This window comes from Saimiri boliviensis, chromosome 6, assembly GCF_048565385.1.
Source record: "Saimiri boliviensis isolate mSaiBol1 chromosome 6, mSaiBol1.pri, whole genome shotgun sequence".
Classification (NCBI taxonomy): domain Eukaryota; kingdom Metazoa; phylum Chordata; class Mammalia; order Primates; family Cebidae; genus Saimiri; species Saimiri boliviensis.
The window spans coordinates 101,060,307-101,073,711 of NC_133454.1; the positions used below are offsets into that span (position 1 = coordinate 101,060,307).

The 13,405-nt window shown below is 36.1% G+C and overlaps 1 protein-coding gene across 1 annotated transcript in view; it reads right to left on the bottom strand.

Annotated features, from left to right (window-relative positions):
- Positions 1 to 13,405, bottom strand: part of CCDC73 (coiled-coil domain containing 73) — a 165,443-nt gene that overhangs the window by 122,924 nt on the left and 29,114 nt on the right. Inside the window, exon 2 of the mRNA XM_039471253.2 lies at positions 12,750 to 12,899. Coding sequence (XP_039327187.1) covers positions 12,750 to 12,884 — 135 coding nt within the window. The 5' untranslated portion in view covers positions 12,885 to 12,899. The remainder of the gene's footprint in view (positions 1 to 12,749; positions 12,900 to 13,405) is intronic.

Here is a 13,405-nt window from a genome sequence, read left to right on the forward strand (position 1 = left end):
TACTCAGAAGACTGAGGTAGGAGGATCACTTAAGCCCAGGAGGTCAAGATGGCAGTGAGCCATGATTGCACCATTGCACTCCAGCCTAGGTAACAGAGAAAGACCTTGTCTCAAAAAAAAGTAGGGGATTGGGGAGGGACAGCATTAGGAGAAATACCTAATGTAGATGATGGAGAGATAGATGCAACAAACCACCATCATGACATGTGTATACATATGTAACAAACCTGTATGATCTGCACATGTACTCCAGAACTTAAAGTATAATAAATAAATTTTTTAAAAGTCAGTAACCTTAAAATAATATTAGGATGAAATAACAATAATAATTAATTAATCTCCCTCTCCCATATTTATCTATTTATTTAGTCATTTATTTATATTAATAGAGTATCCAATAATATCATTATTTTGTTGTTCAATTGCTCCAGTTTTAACCATGGGAGCTCTTTTGGTCTGTCTTAGAATCCTTTTGACATTGTTTTAAGTACTTCCTTACTTTCCAGCACTACAAGATGCCCAGCCCTGAAATAAGTCGTCTTCTGGTTCCTTTTACTAGGAGTCCTGGTTCCTTTTACTAGATAATAATATTTGGATCCCAAGATCTGGCTGTCAATTCTTCTAGGCTCTCTCAGCAGACAAAGCTAGAAAATATATGTATATATGCTAACTCATGTATACATATATGTCTATATTTATCTTTCTATCTGTATATAATTAAACCATGAATTCATACTAATATCGCCAATTATTTATTTATTTATTTATTTATTTTGAGATGGAGTCTCACTGTGTTGCCCAGGCTGTAGTGCAGTGGTGTGATCTCAGCTCACTGCAACTTTTGCTTCCCAGTTTCAAGCAATTCTCCTGCCTCAGCCTTCCAAGTAGCTGGGACTACAGGTATGTGCCACCACATTTGGCTAATTTTGTATTTTTAATAGAGATGAGATTTCACCATGTTGGCCATGCTGGTCTCAAACTCCTGACCTCAGGTGTCCCACCCACCTTGGCATTCCAAAGTGCTGGGATTACAGACGTGAGCCATCCCATCCAGCCCAATTCTTTTTTTTTTTTTTTCTCAACTTTTAAGTTCCAGGGTACATGTGCAGCATGTGCAAATCTGTTACATAGGTAAAGGTGTGCCAAGGTGGTTTGCTGCACAGATCAACCTATCACCTAGGTATTAAGCCTAGCATCCATTAGCTATTCTTTCTGATGCTCTCCTTCCCATCCCCACCCCAATAAGCCCCAGTGTATACTGTTCTGCACCATATGTCCATGTGTTTGCACCATTCAGCTCCCCCTTGTAAGTGAAAATATGCAGTGTTTGGTTTTCTGTTGCTGCATTACTTTGCTGATAACAGTTCCAGCTCCATCCATGTTCCTTCAAAGGACATGATCTCATTCCTTTTTATGGCTGCAAAGTATTCCATGGTGTATAGATACCACATTTTATTTATCCAGTCTATCACTCATGGCCATTTACGTTGATTCCATGTCTTCGCTATTGTGAATTGTGCTATAAATGAGCATACATGTGCATATATTAATATCTTCATAATACATTGATTTATATTTCTTTGGGTATATATCCAATAATGGGGATTGGTGGATCAAATGGTATTTCTGCCTCCAGATCTTTGAGGAATTGCCACACCATCTTCCACAACGGTTAATTTACACTCCCACCAACAGTGTAAAAGCATTCCTTTTTCTCTGTATTCTCGCCAGCATCTGTTATTCGACTCTTTAATAATCACCATTCTGACTGGCATGAGCTATCATCAACTCTAATGTAGCAGCAAAGAACTCATTCTACCCATCCCCTTTGCTTATTTGTAACTTCTTTCAACAGTGAAACAATCTACATAGCTCTCACTAACTATTTGCTTATTTGTTCAACTCTAGTATACCTGTAGTTTCGGAATGCTGACATGTATGCACCCAAGAAACAAATTTATGAAGCAGAGATACTGTTTATGTGCCTTTCTTTTTGTCTTTAGCCTTACAGTATCCAGTCAAAATACTGTTTTCCAAAGTTAAGTCAACTTATTTTCCTCCTACTCTGTTCACTGAGGCTTATGCTATATATTTGTGAAAGTTTGTTACATTTTCATAATATAAACGCCACACTAGAATTCTCCCCTATATCCTTGTAAGTTTGCTTACAGTACAGTTTACTCTTTGTGGTATCATTTTACAGGTTTGACAAAAGAATGTTGTGGTGGACCACTACTGTGTAACATACAGAAAAGTTACATCATCCCCTAAATTTCTCATGCATTCCATATAGCAAACCCCTCTCCTATCCTCCAATACCTAGTAATAACTGATTTATTTTCCATTGCTATAGTTCTATCTTTTCCAGAATGCCATATAAATGCATCATATAATATATAGCCTCTTGGATCTGGTTTCTCTCACTTAGAAAATTTCATTTAAGATTCACACCTTCATTTTTTAGAATTTTTTTTTTTTTTTTTTTTTTTTTTTTTGCTGGGAATAGAATTCTAGGTTGGTAGTTATTCTTTTAGTATTTTAAAGGTGCCATTATATTGTCTTCTGGGTTTTTTTTATTATTACTGAGTAATTATTACTGAGAAGCCCACTATGCCGCTTCATCTTCTTGTTGTTACTTTGAAAATAATAAATCCAATGTCCTGGAGAATTTCCCCCAATATTTTATTTTAGTAATTTTAGAGGTTTTAGATTTAAGTCTTTAGTCCATTTTGATTTTATTTTTGTATATGGAAAGAAACAGTGGTCTACTTTCATTCTTCTGCATATGTATATCCATATTTCCCAGCACATTTATTGAACAGTCTTTCCTCAACGCATGTTCTTGGCACCTTTGTTGAAAATGAGTTCACTATAGGTGTGTGAATTTGTTTCTGGGTTCTCTATTCTACTGCTTTGGTATGTGTGTCTCTTAATGCCAGTACCATGCTATTTTGGTTACTATACCTCTGTAGTATAATTTGAAGTCAGGTGATGTGATTCCTACAGTTCTGTTCTTTTTGCTCAGGATAGCTTTGGCTATTCCGGGTCTTTTGTGGTTCCATATAAATTTGAGGATTTTTTTCTATTTCTCTGAAGAATGCCATTAGTATTTTGATTGGCATTGCATTGAATCTGTAGATTGCTATGGGTAGTATTGGCATTTTAACAATATTGATTCTTCCAAACCATGAACATGGAATATCTTTCCATTTTTTTGTGTGTGTTCTCTTCCATTTTTTTCACCAATGTTTTATCATTTTCATTGTAGAGAGCTTTCAATTCTTTGGTTAAGTTCATTCCTAGGTATTTAATTTTATTTGTAGCTATAAATGAGATTACTTTCTTGACTTCTTTTTCAGATTGTTTACTACTGGCGTATAGAAATGCTACCAGTTTTAGTATGTTGATTTTGTATTCTGCAACTTCACTGAATTTGTTTATCAGTTCTAATAGTTTTTGGTGAAGTCTTTAGGTTTTTCCAAATAAAAGATCTGCAAATAAGAATAATTTGAATTCATCCTTTCCAATTTGGATGCCCTTTATTTGTTCCCGTTTGATTGCTCTAGCTAGGGATTCCAGTACTATGTTGAGTAACAGTGGGGATCCTTGCCATGTTCCAGATCTTAGAGCAAAAGCTTTCAGTTTCTACTCTTTCAATATAATACTAGCTGTGGGTCTATCATATATGGCTTTTACTGTGTTGAGGTATGCTCCATTTATATTCAGTTTTTGAGGGTTTTTAATCATAGAGAAATGTTGAATTTTATCAAATGCTTTTTCAGAATAAGTTGGAATAATCATTTTTTTATCCTTCATTCTGTTGATATACTGTATTACATTGATTGATTTGCATATGTGGAAACATCCTTGCATCCCTGTGATAAATCCTACTTGGTCATGATAAATGATCCTTTTAATGTGTGGTTGAATTCTGTTTGCTAGTACTTTGTTGAGAATCTTTGTATCAATGTTCATCAGAGATACTGGCCTGTAGTTTTCTTTTTCTTTTCTTTTCTGTTTTTTAATTTGTCTGGTTTTGGTATCAGATTAATACTGGCCTCATAGAATTAGTATGGAAGTATTCTTTCTGCCTCTATTTGTGTGTGTGTGTGTGTGTGTGTGTGTGTGTGTGTGTGTGTGTGTGCAATAGTTTGAGTAGAGTTGGTATTAGTTCTTCTTTAAATCTTTGATAAAATTTGGCAGTGAAGCCACTTGGGTCCCGGAGTTTTTCTTTGCAGGAATACTTTTTATTACAGTTTCTGTCTCATTACTTGTTATTGGTCTCTTCAGGTTTTGAATTTCTTCATGGTTTAATCTTGGGAGATTATATGTGTCTAGAAATGTATCCATTTCTTCTAGGTTTTCCAATGTATTGACATATGGTCACTCACGGCCTCTAATGATCCTTTTAATTTCAGTATCTGTTGCAATGTCTCCTTTTTCATCTCTTATTTTATTTATTTGGGTCTTTTCTCTTTTTTTCCTCAGTCTGGCTAACAGTTTGCCAATTTTGTTTATTTTTTCAAAAAAAAAGAACTTTCTGTTGATTTTTTGTATTGTGTTTCTTGTTTCAATTTCCTTTATTTCTGCTCTGATTTTTACCATTTCTTTTCTTCTACTAACTTTGGGTTTGGTTTGCTCTTGCTTTTCTAGTTCTTAAGATGTATTATTAGGTTGTTTATTTGAAGTTTTTCTTATTTTTTGATGTAGGCACTTATAACTATAAACTTCCATTTTAATACTGATTTTGCTGTATCCCATAGGTTTTGGTATGTTGTGCTTCCATTACCATTTATTTCAAGACAATTTTCAATTTCCTTCTTGATCTCTTCATTGATCAACTGATCACTCAGGAGCATATTGCTTAATTTCCATGTGTTTGTATAGTTTCCAAAATTCCTCATTGTTGATTTCCAGTTTTACTCAATTGTTGTCAAAGAGAATACTTGATATTTTTTCAGTTTTTAAAATGTTTTAAGACTTGTTTTGTGGCTGCCTAACATTTGGTCTAACCTTGGGAATGATCCATGTGCTGAGGAGAATAATTTATATTCTGTAGCCATTGGATAAAATTTTCTATAAATATCTATTAGGTTCACTTGGTCTACAGTACAGATGAAGTCCAGTGTTTCTGTGTTGATTTTCTGTCTGAATGATCTGCCCAATGCTGAAAGTTGAGTGTTCAAGTCTCCAACTATTATTGTGTTAGAGTCTATTTTTCTCTTTAGCTCTAGTAACATTTGTTTTACACATATGGGTGCTCCAGTGTTAGTGCATATATTTTTAAAATTGTTATATCTCCTTCTGACTTGACCCCTTTATCATTATGTGATGACCTTCTTTGTCCCTTTTTATAATTTTTGTGTGAGAAACAAAAACTCTGTTTTGTCTGATAGAAGTATAGCTACTCCTGCTCTTTTTTGGTTTCCATTTGCATGGAATGTCTTTTTCATCCCTTTATTTTCAGCCTATGTGTGACTTTATAGGTGAAGTGTGTTTCTTGCAGGCAACAGATCATTGGGTCTTTCTCTTTAATCTATTCAGCCATTCTACATGTTCTTATTGGAGAGTTTAGTCCATTTACATTCAATGTTATTATTGATAAGTGAGGGCTATCTCTCGTCATTTTGTTATTTTTATTTTCTGGTTGTTTTCTGATTTCCCTTTTTTCTTCCTTCCTGTCTTTATTTCAGAGAAGGTGATTTTCTCTGGTGTTACGTTTTAATTCCTTTTTATTTTTGTGTATCATTTATGGTTTTCAATCTGAGGCTACCATTAGGCATGCAAATACTATCTTTAACCCATTATTTTAAAGTGATAACAACTTAACACTGATTGCATAAACCAACAAGCTAATTACCAAACAAGCAAAAAGAAAATTAATAAAAACTCTATAATTTAACTTTGTCTCCTCACTTCTTACATTTTTGTTGTTTCCATTCATATGTTATTATACTGTCTGTCTTGAAAAGCTGTTGTAGTTATTATTTTTCATTGGTTCACCTTTTTATCTTTCTACTTAAGATATGAGTTTACACATAACATTTACCATGTTATAATATTCTGTGTTTTCTGTATACCTACTATTGCCATGAGTTTTGAACCTTCAGATAATTTCTTATTGCTGATTAATATCCTTTCCTTTCAGATTGAAGAGCTGTCTTTAGCATTTCTTGTAGGACAGGTCTGGTGATAATGAAATCCCTCAGCTTTTGTTTATCTGGGTCTTTATTTCTCCTTCAGGTTTGAAGGATATTTTCACTGTATACACTATTCTAGCTTAAAAGCTTTTTTTCCTTCAGCACTTTAAATATGTCCTGGCCTGTAAGGTTTCCACTGAAAAGTCTACTGCCAGATGTATTGGAATTCCATTGTATGTTATTTCTTTCATCTTGCTGCTTTTAGGGTCCTTTCTTTATCCTTGACCTTTGGGAGTCAGATTACTAAATGCCTCAAGGTAGTCTTCTTTGGGTTACATCTGTGCTTGGTTTTCTATAACCTTCTTGTATTTGAATATTAATATTTTTCTATGGGAATAGAAAGTACTCTGTTATCTCATTGAATAAACTTTCTAACCATCTCTTTCTCTACATCCTCTTCGAGGCCAAAAACGCTTAGATTTGCCCTTTTGAGGCTATTTTCTTGATTGTGTAGGTGTTTTTCTTTCTGTTTTCTTTTGTCTCCTTTGACTGTATATTTTCAAATAGCCTGTCTTCAAGTACACTAATTCTTTCTTCTGATCAATTCTGCTATTAAGAGACTCTGATACATTCTTCAGTATATCAATTGCATTTTTCAATTCCAGAATTTCTGCTTGATTATTTTTTAATTATTTCAATCTATTAAAATTTATTTGACAGAATCCTAAATTCCTTCTCTATGTTATCCTGAGTTTCTTTGAGCTTCCTCAAAACAGCTATTTTGACCTCTATGAAAGCTCACATGTCTCTGTTTCTCCAGGATTGGTCCCTGTGCCTTACCTAGTTTGGTGAGGTCATGTTTTTCTGGATGGTCTTGATGCTTGTGAGTGTTCATCAGTGTCCAGGCATTGAAGAGTTGGGTGTTTTTTGTAGTCTTCACAGTCTCGCCTTGTTTGTACCCCTCCTTCTTGGGAAGGCTTTTCAGGTATTTGAAGAGACTTGAGTGTTGTGATCTAAGTTTTTTGTCTCTGCAGCCGGATCTGCACTAGGGGGCACCACAAGCCCAGTAATGATGTTGTTCTTGTGGCCTTATGAAGTATTGCCTTGGTGGTCTTGGATAAGACTCAGAATTATCTGGATTACCAAACAGGGACTCATTCTCTCCTCTTACTTTCTACCAAATAAATGGATTATCTCGCTGTGCTGAGCTTCCTGGAGTTGGGGGACAGGTAACACAAGCACCACCACGGCCACCACCACTGGGACTGCACTGGGTCAGACCTGAACCCAGTACAACACTGGGTCTTGCCCAAGGCCTGCCATAACCACTACCTGACTACCACCAACATGCACTCAAAGCCCTAGGCATCTACAATCAGCAGGTGGTAAAGCCAGCTAGTCATGTATTGTTCTTTTCAGGGAAGTGAGTGTCCCTGGACTCCAGGCAGGTCCATGTCATCCAAGAGCCAGGGCCCAGAGTCAGAAACCTAAGAAATCTACCTGGTACTCTATTCCACTGTGGCTAAGCTGGCACCAAAACCACAGCACAAAGTTCTTCCCACTCTTCTGTCACCTTTCAAGGCAGAGGAGTCTCTCCCCGTGGCCACCACCACCACAGGCCAATGGGGACTACTGACAGGGTACCACAGATGTTCACTTAAGGCTCAATTCCAGGCACAGGACTCACATTTCAAGACTGTGGGCTCCTCTCTGGCCCAGGTTAGGTGCAGAAATGCTGTCCATGAGCCAAAGCCTGGAAGTGGGAACCTGTAGAGTCCCCTTGGTGCTCTTCCCACTGTGGCCAAGTTGGTACTTAAACTGCAAGACAAAGTTCCTTTTATTCTTCAATGAAATAAAACAAGAAGGCAAGAATAGAGAAAAAGGAGTGAAAAGAAATGAACAAAGCCTCCAAGAAATATGGGATTATGTGTAAAGACCTAATTTACGTTTGATAGGTGCACCTTAATGTGACAGAGAGAATGAATCCAAGCTGGAAAACACTCTTCAGGATATTATCCAGGAGAACTTCCCCAACCTAGCAAGCAAGGACACCATTCAAGTCCAGGAAATACAGAGAACACCACAAAGACTCTCCTTAAGAAGAGCAACCCCAAGGCAAAAAATCATCAGATTCACCAGGGTTGAAATGAAGGAAAAAATGCTAAGGGCAGCCAGAGAGAAAGGTCAGGATACCCACAAAGGGAAGCCCATCAGACTCATAGCACATCTCTCGGGAGAAACCCTACAAGACAGAAGAGAGTGGGGGACAATATTCAACATCCTTAAAGAAAAGAACTTTCAACCTAGAATTTCATATCTAGCCAAACTAAGCTTCATAAGTGAAGGAGAAAGAAAATCTTTAATGGACAAGCAATTGCTAAGAGATTTTGTCACCACCAAGCCTGCCTTGCAAGAGCTCCTGAAAGAAGCACTAAACACAGAAAGGAACAACCAGTACCAGCCACTCCAAAAACCTACCAAATGGTAAAAAACATTGACACAATGAAAAGAAAATGCGTCAACTAACAGGCTAAACATTCAGCTAGCATCAAAATGGCAGGATCAAATTCACACATAACAAAATTAACCCTAAATGTAAAAGGGTTAAATGCACCAATCAAAAGACACAGACTGGCAAATTGGATAAAAAGTCAAGACCCATTGGCGTGCTGTATTATGGAAACCCATCTCACGTGCAAGGACACATATAGGCTCAAAATAAAGGGATGGAGGAAGATTTATCAAGCAAATGGAGAGCCCAAAAAAAGCAGAAGTTTCAATCCTAGTCTCTGATAAAATGGACTTTAAAACAACAAATATCAAAAGAGACAAAGAAGGACATTACATAATGCTAAAAGGATCGATGCATCAAGAAGAGCTAATGATCCTAAATATATACGCACCCAATACAGGAGCACCCAGGTACATAAATCAAGTTCTTAACGACCTACAAAGAGACTTAGACTCCCACACAATAATAGTAGGAGACTTTAACACTCCACTGTCAATATTAGACGGATCAACGACAGAGAAAATTAACAAGGATATCCACGACATGAACTTAGATCTGAACCAAGGAGACCTAATAGACATCTACAGAAATCTCCACCCCAAATCCACAGAATATACATTCTTCTCAGCACCACATTGCATCTACTCTAAAATTGACCACATAATTGGAAGTAAATCACTCCTCAGTAAACGCGAAAGAACAGAAATCATAACAAACAGTCTCTCAGACCACAGGGCAATCAAATTAGAACTCAGAATTAAGAAACTAACTCAGAAATAACACAGCTTCATGGAAACTGAACAACTGGCTCTTGAATATAGACTGGATAAACAATGAAATGAAGGCAGAAATAAAGATATTCTTTGAAACCAACGAGAATGAAGATACAACATACCAGAATCTCTGGGACACACGTAAAGCAGTGTCTAGAGGGAAATTTATAGCAATAAATGTCCACATGAGAAGTGAGGAAAGATTTAAAATCGACACCCTGTCATCAAAATTGAAAGAGCTAGAGAAGCAAGATCAAAAAAACTCAAAACCTAGCAGAAGACAAGAAATAACTAAAAGCAGAACTGAAAGAGATAGAGACACAAAAAACCCTTCAAAAAATAAATAAATCCAGGAGCTGGCTTTGTGAAAAGATCAATAAAATAAATAGACTGCTAACCAGATTAATAAAAAAGAAAAGGGAGAAGAATCAAATAGATGACATAAAAAATGGCAAAGAAGATATCACCACTGATTCCATAGAAATACAAACTACCATCAGAGATTACTACAAACAACTCTATGCACATAAGCCAGTAAACCTGGAAGAAATGGATAAATTCCTGGATACTTGCAACCTCCCAAGTCTCAACCAGGAAGAAGTTGAAATGCTGAATAGACCAATAACAAGGGCTGAAGTTGAGGCAGCAATTAATAGCCTATCAACCAAAAAAATTCCAGGTCCAGACAGGTTCACAGCTGAATTCTAACAGACATACAAAGAGGAGCTGGTACCATTCCTTCTGAAACTATTCTAAACAATACAAGAAGGATCCTTCCCAAATCATTTTATGAAACCAACATCATCCTGACACCAAAACTCAGCAGAGACTCAACAAAAACAGAAAACTTCAGGCCAATATCCATGATGAACATAGATGTAAAAATCTTCAATAAAATACTGGCAAACTGATTGCAACAGCACATCAAAAAGCTTATCCATCACGATCAAGTAGGCTTCATTACAGGGATGCAAGGCTGGTTCAATATACGCAAGTCTATAAACGTAATCCACCACATAAACAGAACCAAAGACAAAAACCACATGATTATCTCAATAGATGCAGAGAAGGCCTTCAACAAAATTCAACAGCCCTTTATGCTAAAAACTCTCAATAAACTAGGTATCAAAGGAATGTGTCTCAAAACAATAAAAGCTATTTATGACAAACCTAAAGTCAATATCATACTAAATGGGCAAAAACTGGAAGCATTCCCTTTGAAATCCAGTACTAGACAAGGATGCCCTCTCTCAACACACCTATTCAATATAGTATTGGAAGTTCGAGCCAGAGCAATTAGGCAAGAAAAAAAAAGGGTGGGATATTCAATTAGGAAAAGAGGAAATCAAATTGTCTCTTTTTGCAGACAGCATGATTGTATATTTAGGAGACCCCATCATCTCAGCCCAAAATCTCCTTAAACTGATAAGCAACTTCAGCAAAGTCTCAGGATACAAAATCAATGTGCAGAAATCACAAGCATTTCTATATACCAATAACAGACTAACAGAGAGCAAAATCATAAGCAAACTCCCATTCACAATTGCTACAAAGAGAATAAAATACCTAGGAATAAAACTAACAAAGGATGTAAAGGACCTCTTGGAGGAGAAGTATAAACCACTGATCAAGGAAATAAGAGAGGACACAAACAGATGGAGAAACATTCCATGCTCATGGTTAGGAAGAATCAATATCACGAAAATGGCCATACTGCCCAAAGTAATTTCTAGATTCAGTGCTATCCCCAACAAGCTAGCAATGACCTTCTTCACAGAACAGGAAAAAACCACCTTAAACTTCATATGGAACCAAAGAGAGCCCGCATAGCCAAGACAACCCTAAGCAAAAACAACAAAGCTGGAGGCATCATGCTACCTGATTTCAAACTATACTACAAGGCTACAGTAATCAAAACAGCATGGTACTGGTACCAAAACAGAGATATAGACCAATGGAACAGAACAGAAGCCCTGGAGGCAACGCCACACATCTACAACCATCTGATCTTTGACAAACCTGACAAATACAAACAATGGGGAAAGGATTCCCAGTTTAATAAATGGTGTTGGGAAAATTGGATAGCAGTGTGCAGAAAGCAGAAACTGGAACCCTTTCTGACACCTTACACTAAAATTAACTCCAGATGGATTAAAGACTTAAACATAAGACCTAACAGCATAAAAACCCTAGAGGAAAATCTAGACAAAACCATTCAGGACATAGGCATAGGCGAGGACTTCATGAGTTTACCATTAACAGACTTTTTAGCAGTTAGACTCTCAAGAGTTAAGAGACTCTTTACTCTCTTATATTTCCTATTTGCCTCTCTGTACTGAATTCTGTATGATTCACTTGGCTGTTTCCTAATTGTTTCTTCAGATGTTTTCAGCTGCTAACCTTGTTTAAAGTTTTTAATTTCAATGATTACCTTTATCATTTCTACAGTTTACATCAAAGGATACCCAATTTTAATTAGAGGAATGTGAACTAGCTGGACCAGTTTCCAGAGTACAAAGAAGATGGCTTCAATTTTTTTTTTTTTTTTTTCTTTTTTTTTTTTTGAGACAGAGTCTTGCTCCATCACCCAGGCTGGAGGAGTACAGTGGCGTGATCTTGGCTCACTGCAAACTTCACCTCCCAGGTTCAAGCAATTCTTGTGCCTCAGCTTCCTGAGCAACTGGGAGTATAAGCACGTGCTATCACACCCAGCCAATTTTTTGTATTTTTAATAGAGATGAGGTTTCACCATGTTGGCCAGGCTGGTCTCAAACTCCTGGTCTCAAGTGAGCTACCTGCCTCATCTTTTACAATTTTATACTAGACATATCCTTTAGGGAAAAAAATCACAGCTATCACCTTTTAAAATAAAAATATTTGATTCTTTCAACCCAGAATATTTACGACATACATTTATTTTGTCACTTAATCATATACTGCCTTGTTTTGTTATTTAATAATTTCATAGGCATCTATATAATAACCTTAACAAAAATGTAATCTCCCCAAGAGCAATTCTTTTTCATCAGTCATGGAGTCTAAAGAGGGTGCTATCTGTGCACTCCCAGGAACTCAATATTAATACTAGTTGATTATCAAGTACTTAATCTGAAAACCCCTCTTTTATTTTCTGATTTATTTTCCAAATTCTTATTTCCCATTCCCTGATCACTGACTTAATCTGTTTACTTCAATAATTGGACTATATATTTTATTTCTAAATAAGAGGGATTTTTAGGCCTTTTTTTATTCTTTGAAAAACAATTAACTGAACAAAATGAAGTTTTCTTGTCTAAAAAAAAAGCATTTTAAAAAGGAGCTTACCCTTCTCATACGCAATTCTTCTAATGCTTCCAGTAAATTTGTTTTGAAATCTAATAGCTGAATAGAAAACAATGTCTCTGAAGAACTTTGAAGAGTAAAGGTAGATGATGACTCAGTATTAAAGTCGTTCTCCATATTAATATTTATTTCCTGTAATATAAAAAGGTTTTAACTGAAAAAAATAATTTATCTAGATTTTTCAAGTAAAAGCATAGTTACCATAAAAATATAACAACCTGTATCCCATAATCCTCCAATTTCAGCCCTCAATAACAGTTGTGTTATCATTCCCCTCTAAACCAAAAAAACCACTTAGCAACAATGGTATTATTCTGTTTCTCTATCGTTGAAGCTTTTTTCTGGTAGCTGAATACTCTCAAAGACTAAATTTTCTTCCCTAAAACCCAGTCTTCTAAAGGCTGGATTCATGATGTTGTAGGCAAGTTGCTTCATGCCAAAGCTGGGATATACATTCTGCTTCCTAAACTTTGCCTTGACATAAAACTTCTTTGCAAGGATGATGTGAATAGTAATATGCAATCTTTAAAATCAACTGGGATTTTGGAAGACAAACTGGGAAAATTGCCTTTTATTAAACACCAACATATGTAAATATCTTTCTCAATCCAGAAAATGTATGAGTCAGGCTGCAAGAA